The sequence below is a fragment of the Oncorhynchus gorbuscha genome, linkage group LG06, assembly GCF_021184085.1.
Source record: "Oncorhynchus gorbuscha isolate QuinsamMale2020 ecotype Even-year linkage group LG06, OgorEven_v1.0, whole genome shotgun sequence".
In the NCBI taxonomy this organism is placed as follows: Eukaryota; Metazoa; Chordata; class Actinopteri; order Salmoniformes; family Salmonidae; genus Oncorhynchus; species Oncorhynchus gorbuscha.
In genome coordinates, this window is record NC_060178.1 from 8160451 (window position 1) to 8178192 (window position 17742).

Below are 17742 nucleotides of genomic sequence, written 5' to 3' on the forward strand. Positions count from 1 at the left end.
GGGCGGGACGACGACTCATCTTAAAGTAGAAATAGAATAAAACAAACAGGCATTCTATTTTTAACTCAAAATATTTGGCCACTATAGTAGACATCGATCAAGTGCACAAGGCTACATGTGTGCAAAAATAACATTCACCGAGTTAAAAATATAATAGTTCCCCCTCACTCACAGACAAGTGTTGCTGTCACGTTCAACACAACAAAAGCAATATCTTAGGGTTACACACTGCACATTATTACACTGTACACGTTCTGCCTGTGGACATCTGTTCTACAACGTGCCAGCAGAGCATGATACCCTTTGTGGTATAATTGATCTCTTTCAGGCAGAGAGTAACACCTGGCATACCCATTTTTATACACTGTATTGAAGAAGTGAGCAAGAGGGAAAGTGTGTGGTGTTCTTTTCACCTCTACAGTGGCAACCGGCTTAAACCAGGCCCAGCTCCAGCTACACTTCATCCCTAAATCCACTTGTTTATTAACAAGCAACGCCTCATTTTCACCTAATTCTCTCATTCTGAAAATTAACCACATACTGTAGAGGGAAAACATTGGTTCACAGATAGTAGTTAACATGGTTAACTAGCTAACAAACTAACATTTCACACAGATTGCCAGGGTCCAGTAAGCAACTAACGCGTTATAACTTGGAAGGGCAAGGAGTCGTATACCAGTTAATACTATAGTGAATTGGTTAGGTTATTAATGTTATCTTATCTGGTGTTGTAACGATAGCTAGCTAACGTTAGCCGTGACTTTATTAGTCAGTTCATTTTCACACTATAAACTAAATTATTTGATCAGCTAAGTTATTTGATCAGATGCTGCTCAACATTTCTCTGGCTAGCTAATGGAGAATTCGATCCAGCCAACAAGATAACGTTACTTAATTAAAAATGCTAACAATACTTGTTCCACCACACTTTCTCCCTCACCTCAAACTTTCCAAACGCCCTTTTTCCCCCGGTTACAGCTCATGAAGTACGCTTCCTCACCTCACCTTCTCACCCCCATCTCTGTGGTCAGGCTTCTCACCGACCTCTTCGTTACCGTCCAGGGGACGTGCTGCTGTAACTGCCTTTCTGCTATCTGCTGTCTTCCCAGGGTGCACGCTGATGCTGTAACTGTCAAACTGCCTTTCTACTCTCTGCTGTCTTCCCAGGGTGCACGCTGATGCTGATGCTGTTTCTACTGCCAAAACTGCAAACTGCTTTTCTACTCTCTGCTGTCTTCCCAGGGTGCACGCTGATGCTGTAACTGTCAAACTGCCTTTCTACTCTCTGCTGTCTTCCCAGGGTGCACGCTGATGCTGTAACTGCCAAACTGCCTTTCTACTCTCTGCTGTCTTCCCAGGGTGCACGCTGATGCTGTAACTGTCAAACTGCCTTTCTACTCTCTGCTGTCTTCCCAGGGTGCACGCTGATGCTGTAACTGCCAAACTGCCTTTCTACTCTCTGCTGTCTTCCCAGGGTGCACGCTGATTCTGTAACTGCCAAACTGCCTTTCTACTCTCTGCTGTCTTCCCAGGGTGCACGCTGATTCTGTAACTGCCAAACTGCCTTTCTACTCTCTGCTGTCTTCCCAGGGTGCACGCTGATGCTGTAACTGCCAAAACTGCCTTTCTACTCTCTGCTGTCTTCCCAGGGTGCACGCTGATGCTGTAACTAGCAAATTGGTTGTCACTTCTCTCTTCAGCAGCGTGCTGCATTATGTTGTTATGTGGACGATTGGCTGAGACATGGATACAGACAGTATAGCGGTAAACGCCCTTGTTCTCTTACAGCCAGTAGTGATCCAAAGCACCCCCCCCCCCCCCCCCTCCATCCATCGGATCTCCACGAATCAGGTAGGTCACCCATTTTGGATTAAAAATGTCAAATCTCTTCTAAAGGTGACTAGATGGCATCCCTGATCATTATTAGAGGTACGTAGATGACAGGGCGAGTGTTTGAACATTAACTAAAGTATCATTATTAGAGGTATGTAGTGTTAAAGAGAGAGTTGAATACCTCCCTCTACACACTAGAGGCATCTACTAGACTTGTGGACAGTGTAGAACAGTACTGACCTGTTGTACACCCTCTCCTCCTACGTCTCTGAGCTGGTGGATCCCAGGAACACTGCCGATCTTGTCCACCTCATCGAGAAACACTATGCCTATTGTACAGGGAAACCACAGAAAAAAATGACAACTTTATCGTCTAATCGGAATCAGAAATGGGTCTTTTTTCCCTGTCCTAGGTTATTCCCAACCCCTCTCTATACATCACACACAGAGGCAGAGACAGACACACAGAGACAGAGACACAGAGAGAGTACACGAGGCAGGAAACAGCACAGGGTCAGCTGTGGAACAACACGCTGGAGCAGGTTAGCTCAGTAAAAAAAAAGTAGTTGTGATGTTCAGTTGAAAGAGCTCTTTGCATACTGTTCGTAAAAAGCCAAATGAGCGGTTACCAGAGAGATGAGCCAGCAACCGGACGGTTGCCAGTCCGAATCCTGGGTCTGACATGCAAAAATCTGTCGGGAAGTGAGCTGGCAACCGAAGGGTTGCCGGTATCAACTCATAGACGCCATTGTCTGCCATTGTGCCCATTGAGCAAGGCACCCACCACAACAACTGCTCCAACCCAGAAACTGGGCACCCAGAAACTCTCCAGCCTGGGTGCCTTTCGGAGGGGTAAAGGACAAAACCATATATTGTTCAAAGGGGCTTATTAGGAAGTTGCATAATAAAATTACAGAACACAGTCCAAATGTAGTTCCTTTTTCATAATACTGAGGCTTGTAAAACAGGTCTATTAAAGAGATTCTCCAGTACTTTTGTATAGTTTTTTTGCCAGTAGTTCTGAAAGTAGTGCTCACGAGACAAAAGTGGTCCCCCAAAATGGTGTACTACATCACATCATGTGCAGAAAAATGCACCACGTCATTGCTCTCTCTCTCTCTCTTGCTCTCTCTCTCTCTCTCTCTCTCTCTCTCTCTCTCTCTCTCTCTCTCTCTCTCTCTCTCTCTCTCTCTCTCTCTCTCTCTCTCTCTCTCTCTCTCTCTCTCTCTCTCTCTCTCTCTCTCTCTCTCTCTCTCTCTCTCTCTCTCTCTCTCTCTCTCTCTCTCTCTCTCTCTCTCTCTCTCTCTCTCTCTCTCTCTCTCTCTCTCTCTCTGCTGTGTCCACTGAGCTGTTGGGGCCGCCGTGCAACATCATTGGATAACGCAGGCCTCTTGCTCACTCAAATGCGAAGGGCTGAAGCTCATTGGCTCGAACTTGAATTGTTAAGGGGCTGGCCCATGCGGGGGGAAATGTAGTGAAAATGGCACGGCACATCTTCAAGAATACAGTCACTAACTGATTTGGTGGCTAATTGAGGTAAAACAGTAATTCTCCTCATAGATTATCCATGAACTGCACATTGACACATCAGCCACAAAAGCCAAATATTTTCTTAGTCGCCATAGTACCGGAGCATGTCTTTAAACATGCCTAAAATAACCCAGAGAACAGAGTTTGTGATTCACCCACCTTGCTGTGCTTTATCCACAGAGTAGTTTGCATCCTGCAGCAGCTTGGCGATAACAGACTCGATATCCTCCCCCACGTAGCCAGCCTGGGTCAGGGTGGTACAATCACAGATGGCAAAGGGTACATCTAGACACTTGGCCAGGGTCTGGGCCAACAACGTCTTGCCTGGGAAAGTATAGTAAAGAATGTGTAAGGACAGTAAGGATGTATTTTACTGCAGTTTGTTTGTAAATCACGGGTCTGACACAATGCATGTATTCTGCTTCTTATTTTCCTTAATCCATGTCAATAAAGGTTTTAATATTCTAACCTGTTATGAATAATAACGATAGATAGATAGATAGATAGATAGATAGATAGATAGATAGATAGATAGATAGATAGATAGATAGATAGATAGATAGATAGATAGATAGATAGATAGATAGATAGATAGATAGATAGATAGATAGATAGATAGATAGATAGATAGATAGATAGATAGATAGATAGATAGATAGATAGATAGATAGATAGATAGATAGATAGATAGATAGATAGATAGATAGATAGATAGATAGATAGATAGATAGATAGATAGATAGATAGATAGATAGATAGATAGATAGATAGATAGATAGATAGATAGATAGATAGATAGATAGATAGATAGATAGATAGATAGATAGATAGATAGATAGATAGATAGATAGATAGATAGATAGATAGATAGATAGATAGATAGATAGATAGATAGATAGATAGATAGATAGATAGATAGATAGATAGATAGATAGATAGATAGATAGATAGATAGATAGATAGATAGAGAGATAGATAGAGAGATAGATAGATAGAGAGATAGATAGAGAGATAGATAGAGAGATAGATAGATAGATAGATAGATAGATAGATAGATAGATAGATAGATATGGGAGAGATTTAAAAAAAATCATAATCGAGTTCTACTGAAATAATATCAGTGTAGATGAGGGAAGGACAGGTTTAAATAAAACCACGACAGCCAGACAACCCAGTGCATGAATCAAATGATTTGCATTTGAATGGAGGGGAAAATGGCTGCCTTGTATCTGTAAGGTAAGTCACTTTAATGTTTCAAGCAGATTACACATATCTTCTCGCAAACGTCCTGCCTGGTTGGCCCTGTCCAGGGGTATCTATGGACGTGGCCACTATGTCCCCTGACTCCCCCTGTCTCAAACTCCAGTATCTATGCTGCAATAGCCTATGTGCCAGGGGGCTAGGGTCAGACCGATACAGCTGGTGAAATTCTCCTGTCTTATCTGGTGTCCTGTGTGAATTTAAGTATGCTCCCTCTAATTCTCTCTCTCTCCCTAGGACCATGTCTTAGTACTACCTGGCTCCTGGCTGTCCCCAGTCCACCTGGTCACGCTGCTGATCCAGTTTCAACTGTCCTGCCTTAGTCTGTGACAGACCCCCCCCCTCCCAACCAAATCTCGCTTAAGGCCCTCAAAATGCTGAACACTACCCAAATAAAATCACACGTTATTGGTCACATACACATGGTTAGCAGATGTTAATGTGAGTGTAGCGAAATGCTTGTGCTTCTAGTTCCCAAAAGTGCAGCAATATCTAACAAGTAATCTAACAATTTCACAACTACCTAATACACACAAATCTGAAGGGGGGGAATGAGAATATGTACATATAAATATATGGATGAGCGATAGCCGAACAGCATAGACAAGATGCAGTAGATGGTATAGAGTACAGTATATAGACATGTACCCTGTTTATAACTCAAATAAATGGTACCAAAAATGAATGAGAAGTGCCTTGGCTTTTTGTCCCAGGATATTGACGGTACGAGCCACAACGCATTTAGTTCGTCTCACACTGATGTCAGAACCGGTATGATGACGTCACGAGTGATGTCAGAACCGGTTTGATGACGTCACGAGTGATGCCAGAACCGGTTTGATGATGTCGCTGGTTTGATGACGTCACGTGATGCCAGAACTGGTTTGATGATGTCGTCCAGAACTGGTTTGATGGCGATGTCAGAACCGGTATGATGCCAGAACCGGTTTGATGACGTCACGAGTGATGTCAGAACCGGTTTGATGACGTCACGAGTGATGCCAGAACCGGTTTGATGACGTCACGAGTGATGCCAGAACCGGTTTGATGACGTCACGAGTAGCCTACTAACCTGATCCGGTGGGGCCTAGCAGCACGATGTTGCTCTTCTCCAGTTTGATGTCGGTGTGTGTGGAGTCTAACACGTCTCCGCCCCTCCTCTCCTGAGGAGCCTGCTGAGTGGCCTGTTGCTGCATGGAGGCTCCCAGGGCGTTGCCATGGGGACTGATCCCTGCTATTTGAAGGAGTTCTATAATGACAAATGTAAACAAAAAACCGTCGTATTGTATATTTGGGTTCAGATTTGGCAGCAGGACAGTGGTGAATTCTAACCTGGTCCCAGATCGGTTTGTTCTCTTGCCAAATGTCAACTCCCACTGCCATCCTTGTCCAGCTTCTTCGACATGACTGATTCCATAAAGGAGTTGGCGAGAGGGCAGGAAAAAAAGACTGGCACCCAGGCTAGGGGAATCCATTTTGGGTCAATGTTTCCCATCCCTCATAGCAATGACCAGGCAAGAAAACGTAACTTTTCCCAAACAGGCTATGCAATGTTGGCCTACTCCCTATGATCTGGCAACTTGAGTTGTATTAAAAGTATGTAATGTATTAATGAATTGTGTTATATATTTATAACAAGTTTGTGTCTTGTTTTTTGTGTGTTTTTTTTCCCCAGGCATGATATTGCATAATCTAGGCTCTCTAGTTATAATGTGAAGTATCAGTATCTGTGGTGCTGCCTGCTGCCATTGCAGCAATAGGTCCAAGTTCAATCTAAAAATACATGCACCCAGCATTGCTAAACTGAACTGGGAACCAGTGTGGAGTTACCGAAATGAAGAAAAGCAGACCTGGGTTCAAATAGTATTCAAAATCATTTCAAATACTTTATATGTGCTTGATTGAGCTTGCCTGGTGCAATGGAACCAATAGAATAGTCGTAAAAACTGCAAACCCCTCCCATCTGGCACTCGAGGTAGGCTAAAGCAAACGCTCAAAGTATTTGAAAGATTTCAAAATAATATTTGAACCCTGGTGTGAATGAGGAGAGCAGGGCCGAAGGCTGGGATAGATAACAAGACTAGCCACCGTGCTTCTACACCTGCATTGCTTGCTGTTTGGGGTTTTAGGCTGGGTTTCTGTATAGCACTTTGAGATATCAGCTGATGTACGAAGGGCTATATAAATAAATTTGATTTGATTTGACTACAAAATTATTTTCTGGGTCATTGGAACACCTTATCTGTCCAGCATGGCGACTAGCTACACCGAGTTCACACAGTGCACACAGATGATTTATTACTGGGGCTGGGAATTGCCAGGGACCTCACAACACTATATTATCACCATACTGAGGGACCTCACAACACCATATTATCACCATACTGAGGGACCTCACCATACCATATTATCACCATACTGAGGGACCTCACCATACCATATTATCACCATACTGAGGGACCTCACAACACTATATTATCACCATACTGAGGGACCTCACAACACTATATTATCACCATACTGAGGGACCTCACAACACTATATTATCACCATACTGAGGGACCTCACCATACCATATTATCACCATACAGAGAGACCTCACCATACCATATTATCACCATAACATATATCACCATACCATATTATCACCATACTGAGGGACCTCACCATACCATATATCACCATACCATATTATCACCATACCATATTATCACCATACTGAGGGACCTCACCATATTATCACCATACTGAGGGACCTCACCATACCATATTATCACCATACTGAGGGACCTCAACATACCATATTATCACCATACAGAGAGACCTCACCATACCATATTATCACCATACCATATTATCACCATACTGAGGGACCTCAACATACCATATTATCACCATACCATATTATCACCATACTGAGGGACCTCAACATACCATATTATCACCATACTGAGGGACCTCAACATACCATATTATCACCATACCATATTATCACCATACTGAGGGACCTCAACATACCATACACCATATTATCACCATATTATCACCATACTGAGGGACCTCACCATACCATCACCATACCATATTATCACCATACCATATTATCACCATACTGAGGGACCTCACCATACCATCACCATACCATATTATCACCATACCATATTATCACCATACTGAGGGACCTCACCATACCATATTATCACCATACTGAGGGACCTCACCATACCATATTATCACAATACTGAGGGATCTCACCATACCATATTATCACCATACCATATTATCACCATACTGAGGGACCTCACCATACCATATTATCACCATACCATATTATCACCATACCATATTATCACCATACTGAGGGACCTCACCATACCATATTATCACCATACCATATTATCACCATACCATATTATCACCATACTGAGGGACCTCACCATACCATATTATCACCATACCATATTATCACCATACTGAGGGACCTCACCATACCATATTATCACCATACTGAGGGACCTCACCATACCATATTATCACCATACCATATTATCACCATACTGAGGGACCTCAACATACCATATTATCACCACACCATATTATCACCATACTGAGGGACCTCACCATACCATATTATCACCATACTGAGGGACCTCAACATACCATATTATCACCATACCATATTATCACCATACTGAGGGACCTCACCATACCATATTATCACCATACTGAGGGACCTCAACATACCATATTATCACCATACTATATTATCACCATACTGAGGGACCTCACCATACCATATTATCACCATACTGAGGGACCTCAATATACCATATTATCACCACACCATATTATCACCATACCATCACCATACCATATTATCACGATTCTATATGTATTTCGATTCGACACTGTGATTTTACTGTGATTCGATGTTGCAAACATATTGGTCATCATATTATGTCTGCTGCAGAGAGACGAGAGAGAGTCATGAGAAGACCTAGTTTTGATCAGTCATGGGAAACAAAAGTGCTGAAATCTAATTGGCTGCCTATTTCAAAAGATGGAGAACAAATTATGAAGTGTTGGTGCAGGTACAGCCAACTAGTGCAAAAATAATATTGCGATTTTGTAAAAAAAAAAAAACGATAAGATGTAGTATATCATCAAAATAATATCCCGATATGTAACTATCTATTTTTTTCCACCACCAATATTTATTACACTTAAAATCATAAATGGCAAATTATTTATACAATAATTCATCTAACACACCCGCAAAACGACAAGTCATTGACAACAAGATACTATGAGTTTTGTCTGTAAACTTTGGCATTTGAGCAATTCTTGAAAATCAAAAAAAGTGACATGTTTAAAATAGCCAATGATACGGAGAAAGCTATGCAAGGAGGACCAATCAAATCACTTACTTGTGAATCTGTACTCATCCTCCCGTCTTCTCGTCTCTAGTTCTATAGAGAGGATGACATCATCATTATTATCACTGCAGCCTTGTAAGAGAGTATCAGATTCCACTGTTGATTCTTGTCATTATCATCTTGTTGAAATCCATTATCAACGTCCATTTAAGATGTTGATCGTGGGGATGAAAGTAAATCATTGAGCAAATGCCAAAATGATACAGACGAGAGCACCGTGGAGGTGACTGACATCTGAACTGGAGTTTCAGAACATTCTAGTAAACAGTGGTTAGTTCTTTGTTCATAATAATGAAAGTACAACACTGTTGCCGAATGAAATTCTACTATTCTGAAGTAAGCAAACTTTTAAAATATAGATATTTTTTTTAAGTGTTCAACCAAATGACTAACTGTACTGACCTCTGTGTGAACGAGGCCTGTTTCTAACTAACAGTAGACTGTACTGACCTCTGTGTGAACGAGGCCTGTTTCTAACTAACAGTAGACTGTACTACTAACCTCGGTGTGAACGAGGCCTGTTTCTAACTAACAGTAGACTGTACTACTAACCTCGTGGAGTGAGCGAGGCCTGTTTCTAACTAACAGTAGACTGTACTACTGACCTCATGGTGAACGAGGCCTGTTTCTAACTAACAGTAGACTGTACTACTAACCTCGGTGAGTGAGCGAGGCCTGTTTCTAACTAACAGTAGACTGTACTACTGACCTCGTGGTGAACGAGGCCTGTTTCTAACTAACAACAGTAGACTGTACTACTAACCTCGGTGTGAGACTGTACTACTGAGGCCTGTTTCTAACCTCGTGGGTGAACGAACAACAGTAGACTGTACTACTGACCTCGTAGGTACTACTGACCTGAACGAGGCCTGTTTCTAACTAACAGTAGACTGTACTACTAACCTCGGTCGAGGCCTGTTTCTAACTAACAGTGACTGTACGAGGCCTGTTTCTAACTAACAGTAGACTGTACTACTGACCTCGGGGTGAACGAGGCCTGTTTCTAACTAACAGTAGACTGTACTACTGACCTCGTGGAGTGAACGAGGCCTGTTTCTAACTAACAGTAGACTGTACTACTAACCTCGGTGTGAACGAGGCCTGTTTCTAACTAACAGTAGACTGTACTACTAACCTCATGGTGAACGAGGCCTGTTTCTAACTAACAGTAGACTGTACTACTAACCTCGGTGTGAACGAGGCCTGTTTCTAACTAACAGTAGACTGTACTACTAACCTCGGTGTGAACGAGGCCTGTTTCTAACTAACAGTAGACTGTACTACTAACCTCGGGGTGAACGAGGCCTGTTTCTAACTAACAGTAGACTGTTTCTACTAACAGTAACCTCTAACAGTAGACTGTACTACTGACCTCGGGGTGAACGAGGCCTGTTTCTAACTAACAGTAGACTGTACTACTAACCTCGTGGAGTGAACGAGGCCTGTTTCTAACTAACAGTAGACTGTACTACTAACCTCGTGGAGTGAACGAGGCCTGTTTCTAACTAACAGTAGACTGTACTACTAACCTCGTGGAGTGAACGAGGCCCTGTTTCTAACTAACAGTAGACTGTACTACTAACCTCGTGGAGTGAGCGAGGCCTGTTTCTCCACCTCCACCTGTCTGCTCCCAGCAGGGATGTTGTTGTAGATTCTCTTGTAGTGATTATACACAGCTACCGCCAGCACCTTCTTAGCATAGGACTGACCCACTACGTACTTGTCCAGGTAGGCATAGATCTGAAAGGCAGGTTCATCGACTATAAGACAATATTACGTGGTCATACTTGCTCTTCATGACAAGCCTAACAATACATTAACTGTATCATAATGCATTATAAACTGGGTGGTTCGAGCACTGAATGCTGATTGGCTGACTACTGTGGTATATCAGACCGTATACCACGTGTATGACAAAAAATATATTTTTACTGCTCTAATTAAGTTGGTAACCAGTTTATAATAGCAATAAGTCACCTCGGGGGTTTGTGGTATATGGCCAATGTACTCCACTTTGCGTCGTCGTGCCTAAGAACAGCCCTTAGCCGTGGTATATTGGCCATATACCACACCTACTCGGAACGTATTGCTTAATGACAGCACCAGGTATACCTGCAGCATTATGTTTAGTAGTTTCTGTTTAAGGATAATCATTACATCATAGAAACTAGAACCAGTTGTTGTTTGTTGTCGTTGGTGCTCGTACCTTTTTGAGTGGCGGGGGGAGGTTTCTGTGTGGCAGGGGAGGTTTCTGTGCAGCGGGGGAGGTTTCTGTGCGGCGGGGGAGGTTTCTGTGCGGCGGGGGAGGTTTCTGTGCGGCGGGGGGAGGTTTCTGTGCGGCGGGGGAGGTTTCTGTGCGGCGGGGGAGGTTTCTGTGCGGCGGGGGAGGTTTCTGTGCGGCGGGGGAGGTTTCTGTGCGGCGGGGGAGGTTTCTGTGCGGCGGGGGAGGTTTCTGTGTGGCGGGGGGAGGTTTCTGTGTGGCAGAGGGAGGCTTCTGTGTGGCGGGGGAGGTTTTTGTGCGGCGGAGGGAGGTTTCTGTGTGGCGGGGGAGGTTTCTGTGTGGCGGGGGAGGTTTCTGTGTGGCGGTAGAGGTTTCTGTGTGGCGGGGAGGTTTCTGTGTGGCGGGGGAGGTTTCTGTGCGGCGGGGGAGGATTCTGTGCGGCAGAGGGAGGATTCTGTGCGGCGGAGGGAGGCTTCTGTGCGGCGGAGGGAGGCTTCTGTGCGGCGGAGGGAGGTTTCTGTGTGGCGGGGGAGGTTTCTGTGCGGCGGGGGAGGTTTCTGTGCGGCGGGGGAGGTTTCTGTGCGGCGGGGGAGGTTTCTGTGCGGCGGGGGAGGTTTCTGTGCGGCGGGGGAGGTTTCTGTGCGGCGGGGGAGGTTTCTGTGCGGCGGGGGAGGTTTCTGTGCGGCGGGGGGAGGTTTCTGTGCGGCGGGGGGAGGTTTCTGTGAGGCGGGGGAGGTTTCTGTGAGGCGGGGGGAGGTTTCTGTGCTCGTACCTTTTTGGGTGGCGGGGGAGGTTTCTGTGCGAAGGCCATTTTGACAGCCTCAGCGGGCGACTCTGCTTCTTTATTCAGGCCCTTCTTAGAGTCCGTCTCAGAGAGAACCACGAAGAAGTGATGGCATTTCTCACACTTCACAAAACGTGTCGACGCTGAAGAGAAACAAACAAAAGTGAGAATATTGAAATGTTTCTTTATCGCGTTTCTGATTTAATAAAAACAGTAGTGACTGTGTCACAAGTCAATCATTTTATACGGATGCTTTTTCTGCAACTGGAGTCTTTTAGAAAACACAGCCCATGTGAATGGAGTATTTTTAGGTCCTCACATACAAAGGTCTCCACATGTGTACATGGGTCTCCACATTTGGGACAGTGCAGCTGGTTACCCCCCTTCCCTGATCCACCAGATGAGCCCGCCAATCTCTTTCCTTCACTGATGCTCTTCTGCATATATGATGGACACAAAGGAGAGAGAGAGAGATTGTATCATGAAAGCAACACAGCAGAAAAACATAATTTAGACACAGAGGAAACTTGTTTCTATGTACAGTAGCTATCACTTATTGAAACCACTGGGGTTATAGCATGTATTACACTGACTCTATGCACACTCCAACACACTACACTGACTCTCCGACACACCGCGCCGGCTCTCCGACACACCGCGCCGGCTCTCCGACACACCGCGCCGGCTCTCCGACACACCGCGCCGGCTCTCCGACACACCGCGCCGACTCTCCGACACACCGCGCCGACTCTCCGACACACCGCGCCGACTCTCCGACACACCGCGCCGACTCTCCGACACACCGCGCCGACTCTCCGACACACACTACACTGACACTCGAACGATCTTCAAATTCCGCTGCTGCTTCTCTTTAGGGGCGGCAGCGTAGCCTAGTGGTTAGAGCGTTCTAGTGGTTAGAGCGTTGGACTAGTAACCGGAAGGTTGCGAGTTCAAACCCCCGAGCTGACAAGGTACAAATCTGTCGTTCTGCCCCTGAACAGGCAGTTAAGCCACTGTTCCCAGGCAGTCATTGAAAATAAGAATATGTTCTTAACTGACTTGCCTAGTTAAATAAAGGTAAAATAAAAAATATATATATATTTTTTAATGTATTATCTATCCTGATAGTCATTTCTACTCCTACCTACATTTACATATTACCACAATCACTTTGTGTCCCTGCCCATTGACTCAGTACTGGTACTCCTTGTATATTACCTTGTTATTGTTACTGTGTCCCTGCCCATTGACTCGGTACTGGTACTCCTTGTATATTACCTTGTTATTGTTACTGTGTCCCTGCCCATTGACTCGGTACTGGTACTCCTTGTATATTACCTTGTTATTGTTACTGTGTCCCTGCCCATTGACTCGGTACTGGTACTCCTTGTATATTACCTTGTTATTGTTACTGTGTCCCTGCCCATTGACTCTGTACTGGTACTCCTTGTATATTACCTCGTTATTGTTATTGTGTTCCTATTTCCTTTTTTATTTTGCTAATTTTCTTACTTTTAAACACTACATTGTTGGGAAAAGGCTCCTAAGTAAGAATTTCACGGTAAAGTCTACAGTTGTTGTATTCGGCACATTTTGATTTATTAGAAAGTCTATTCTTGTGCCTTGTCAGGGTTTAGGGTTTAATTCCATTTCAGTCATTAAAATTATGGCTGTCATCACTTAGCTTGTTCCCAGATCTGTTTAGGCCGTCCTTCCACGTTGTTATGCCATGTTTGGCAATGACCATAGCAGGATGAAACACAGCACAAACTGATCTGGGTCCAAGCTAGTCACCAGTGTTTGATTCATACTTTTTTTTTTTGTAAGAAAGAAAGAAAGAAAGGAAGAAAACAAGAAAGAAAGAAAGAAAGAAAGAAAGAAAGAAAGAAAGACAGACAGACAGACAGAAAGACAGACAGAAAGAAAGGGTGTCAAACAGACATGTCACAATCCAGTGGAATCAGGTTTACCTTTCCTCCATCGCCGGATCCATCCTTAGTCGTTCCATCTTTAGAGGCAAAACATACTGCAGTTTCATGGAAGGATCTCACTCGGACTATGCGAGGTAGAGGAGCTTCACGAAAACCCCAACCAGGCCTGCTCAAAGCATAGAGCTGAACCCGAGAACAAGACAGCCCTGTACAACAGAAACACCATGCAACCAAATGTTTTGGCCGGTGATATAATCCATTAACTTTGACATTTCAAAAAACAAACTCGCCCCAAATGTCAACATCAACCATTGGTATAATGGAAATATAGCTAGCTAGCTGCCACCTCATGAACGCTGCATTTGTGACATCGCACTCAATTTTCTCACACCACCATGTATCATAAATGGATGCAACAGGTGACCCGTTCTCAAAACTTGTGCTGCGTCCACGTGCTAGTCGGAACTAGGAAAGTCTTGACGTTTCCGACTTGCTAACTGGTTGTAGTTATACAACGTGCCGCGTTCAACCAGTTATCAAGTCGGGAGAATTCAGTTTACGAGTTCCCGACTATCACATGAACACGGCGTAGTTCACGAGGTCAACATCACATAACTTTAGCTTATCCACTGAAATAGAACTAGCTACAGTGCCTTCACGCCATAACTTTAGCTTATCCACTGAAATAGAGCTAGCTACAGTGCCTTCACTCCATAACTTTAGCTTATCCACTGAAATAGAACTAGCTACAGTGCCTTCACGCCATAACTTTAGCTTATCCACTGAAATAGAGCTAGCTACAGTGCCTTCACTCCATAACTTTAGCTTATCCACTGAAATAGAGCTAGCTACAGTGCCTTCACGCCATAACTTTTTCCACATTGTTGTTACAGCATGAATTTAAAATCGATTACATTGATATTTTGTGTCACTGATCTACACTCAATACCCCACAATGTCAGGGTGGAATTAAATTTAGACATTTTTATTTAAAAAATGTAAAAATGAAAAGCTGAAATGTCTTGAGTCAATCAGTATTCAACCCCTTTGTTATGGCAAGCCTAAATAAGTTCAGGAGTAAAAATGTGCTTAACAAGTAACATAAGTTGCATGGGCCCACTCTGTGTGCAATAATAGCGTTTAACGTGATTTTTAAATGACATCCCCATCTCTATACCCCACACATACAATTATCTGTAAGGTCCCTCAGTCCAGCAGTGAATTTCAAGCACAGATTCAACAACAAAGACCAGGGAGGTTTTCCAAAGGTTTGCAAAAAAAATAAAGCACACATTGAATGTCCTTTTTGAGCATGGTGAAGTTATTAATTACACTTTGGATGGTGCATCAATATACCCAAATATGAGATAACTGAGGATGTAACAAAAACATTGTAGTTACTCCACAATACTAACATAAATGACAGAGTGAAAATAAAGAGTGCCTTTTTGCAAACATGATGCATTAAGGTAAAACTGCAAAAACATGTAGCAAAGACATTTACTTCATGTCCTGAATACAAAGCATCATGTTTGGGGCAAATCCAACACAACACATCCACTCTTCATATTTTCAAGCCTGGTGGTAGCTGCATCATGTTATGGGTATGCTTGTCATCAGCAAGGACTAGGGAGTTTTTTTAGGATAAAAAGAAACAGAATAGAGCTAAGCACAGGCAAACAGACACTGGGAGACAAATTCAACTTTTAGCAGGACAATAACCTAAAACACAAGGCCATATATACACTGGAGTTGCTTACCAACACAACATTGAATGTTTCTGAGGGGCCTAGTTACAGTTTAGACTTAAACGGTCTTTAAAATCTATGGCAAGACATGAAAATGGCTGTCTAGAAATAATCAACAACCTACTTGACAGAGCTTAAATATTTTTTTAAAGAATAATGGACAAATATTGCACAATCCAGGTGTGAAAAGCTCTTGGATTTACCCAGAAAGACCCACAGCTGTAATCGCTGTCAAAGGTGATTCTAACACGTATTGACTAAGGGGGTTGAATACTTGAATCTAATCAAGGTTAGTGTTTAATTAAAAAATATATATTTAAAAAGTTAGAATTGTTCTTTGTATTTTGTGTAGATAGTTGACAAAAAAACTTGACAATTCAATCAATTTTAATCTCATATTGTAACAACAGATTGTGGAACAAGTCAAGTGGTGTGAATACTTTGCGAAGGCACTGTCATTTGCAGGTTAGCAAGTTAGCTAGCTAGCTAGCAGAAGCGTTTAAAATGTAATGCGAATAAGTATCTGTAGTCATTACAATTTCTCAAGATTGCGATCTGTTCTTACCTCTCTGTGCTGAATTCAAGAATATCCTCGCGGCCGATGTGCATGGGCAAGACATACTTTAGTCAAGGTCTAGCAAATAAAAACAATGAAGCAGGATTAGCTAGCACGGATCATCTCGGACAGCTGCTACATTTCACAGGCCACAGCTACAGTACCCTAGCAAAGTTAAACAAATCTGACAAACTTAAACTCCTTACTTACAACACAGTTAGCTAGCCATTCAAGTTCACCTGTCAACAGGTAGCTGACGTAGATACGTGCTAACTAGCTATTTATTTAAACAAAATGAACACCCCCTAGAGCTGGTAGGCCTGGCAATGTCTGATTTGGATTGGAGTGGGGCAGCTAGCAACTTAGCAAACGGGGCTAGCGATAGAAAAACAAGTGAGCATTCCGGAAGAGAGGTATAGTTAGCAGGTCAAAGAGAACTAAAACCGTTAAACTGGCAAACTATGTGACATGTTGAAGACGCAAAAAAAAAAAAAAATGTGTCTTGACCATTTTTAAAAAATATATATGGTTTGCTAATCAGCTAACGTTACCTGTCGACTCGTAAAAAGAGCACGATGGAACCAAAACAAGTCTTGACAGTTTCTTCCGGAGGACAATTCCGTTGACACCGTAACTGTGTATGGTCGCAGGTCAACGGTGTCATACCAATGTCACTGTCCAGATAGCATGTGTAACCCGCTTCAACTCGGACCGATATTAAACCCCCGTCCCGATACAGGTTGGACGACTGGACCCCTGTGTGATATAACGTTTGATGTTAGTAGGTCAGGCAAATTGCAAGACCGAGGCCAGCAACCCCCCCCCCTCCCCCTGTGTTATTACGTATTTCAGAACAGTGTTGTTGTCTGTCTGCGTCAGATAAATCCAAATCGAGGGGAAGTGTAAAATGATTATTCCCTTGGATTGGTTTGAGGTCATTTCGTCACATAGGGTCATCTGCTGCCATCTACCGTGAAGGTGATTATTAACTGACTAAACCAGTTTCAGGACAGGTCCGTGACAAATTCTAGGTCTACTTTCTTCTATAATGTACTGTATGTAGTGCGTTCTATTCTGAATTGTAGAGGAAATAAATGTGGAAGACTACTGTGCTGTTGTGGTGCACACGATCACTGCCTCATTGCCTGCATCCGTAATGGGTCAGCGGTCAAACGACCTCCACTCATCACTGTCAAACGCTCCCTGAAACACTTCAGTGAGCAGGCCTTTCTAATCGACCTGGCCGGGGTATCCTGGAAGGATATTGATCTCATCCCGTCAGTAGAGGATGCCTAGTTATTTTTTTTAAATGCCTTCCTAACCATCTTAAATAAGCATGCCTCATTCAAGAAATTTAGAACCAGGAACAGATATAGCCCTTGGTTCTCCCCAGACCTGACTGCCCTTAACCAACACAAAAACATCCTATGGCATTCTGCATTA

At 43.3% G+C, this 17742-nt stretch overlaps 1 protein-coding gene across 2 annotated transcripts in view; it reads right to left on the reverse strand.

The window, feature by feature from the left end:
• Positions 1-17142, reverse strand: part of LOC124037480 (ATP-dependent Clp protease ATP-binding subunit clpX-like, mitochondrial) — a 32478-nt gene extending 15336 nt beyond the window's left edge. Inside the window, exons 1-10 of one of the 2 annotated variants that reach the window (XM_046352223.1) lie at positions 16851-17142; positions 16309-16377; positions 14035-14201; positions 12384-12501; positions 12053-12207; positions 10643-10799; positions 9051-9092; positions 5696-5872; positions 3523-3687; positions 2074-2162 (exon numbers count right to left, since the gene is read on the reverse strand). In XM_046352223.1, coding sequence (XP_046208179.1) covers positions 2074-2162; positions 3523-3687; positions 5696-5872; positions 9051-9092; positions 10643-10799; positions 12053-12207; positions 12384-12501; positions 14035-14201; positions 16309-16363 — 1125 coding nt within the window. In that variant the 5' untranslated portion in view covers positions 16364-16377; positions 16851-17142. The other variant, XM_046352222.1, reaches the window with a different exon arrangement.
• Positions 17143-17742: the final 600 nt, after the last annotated feature.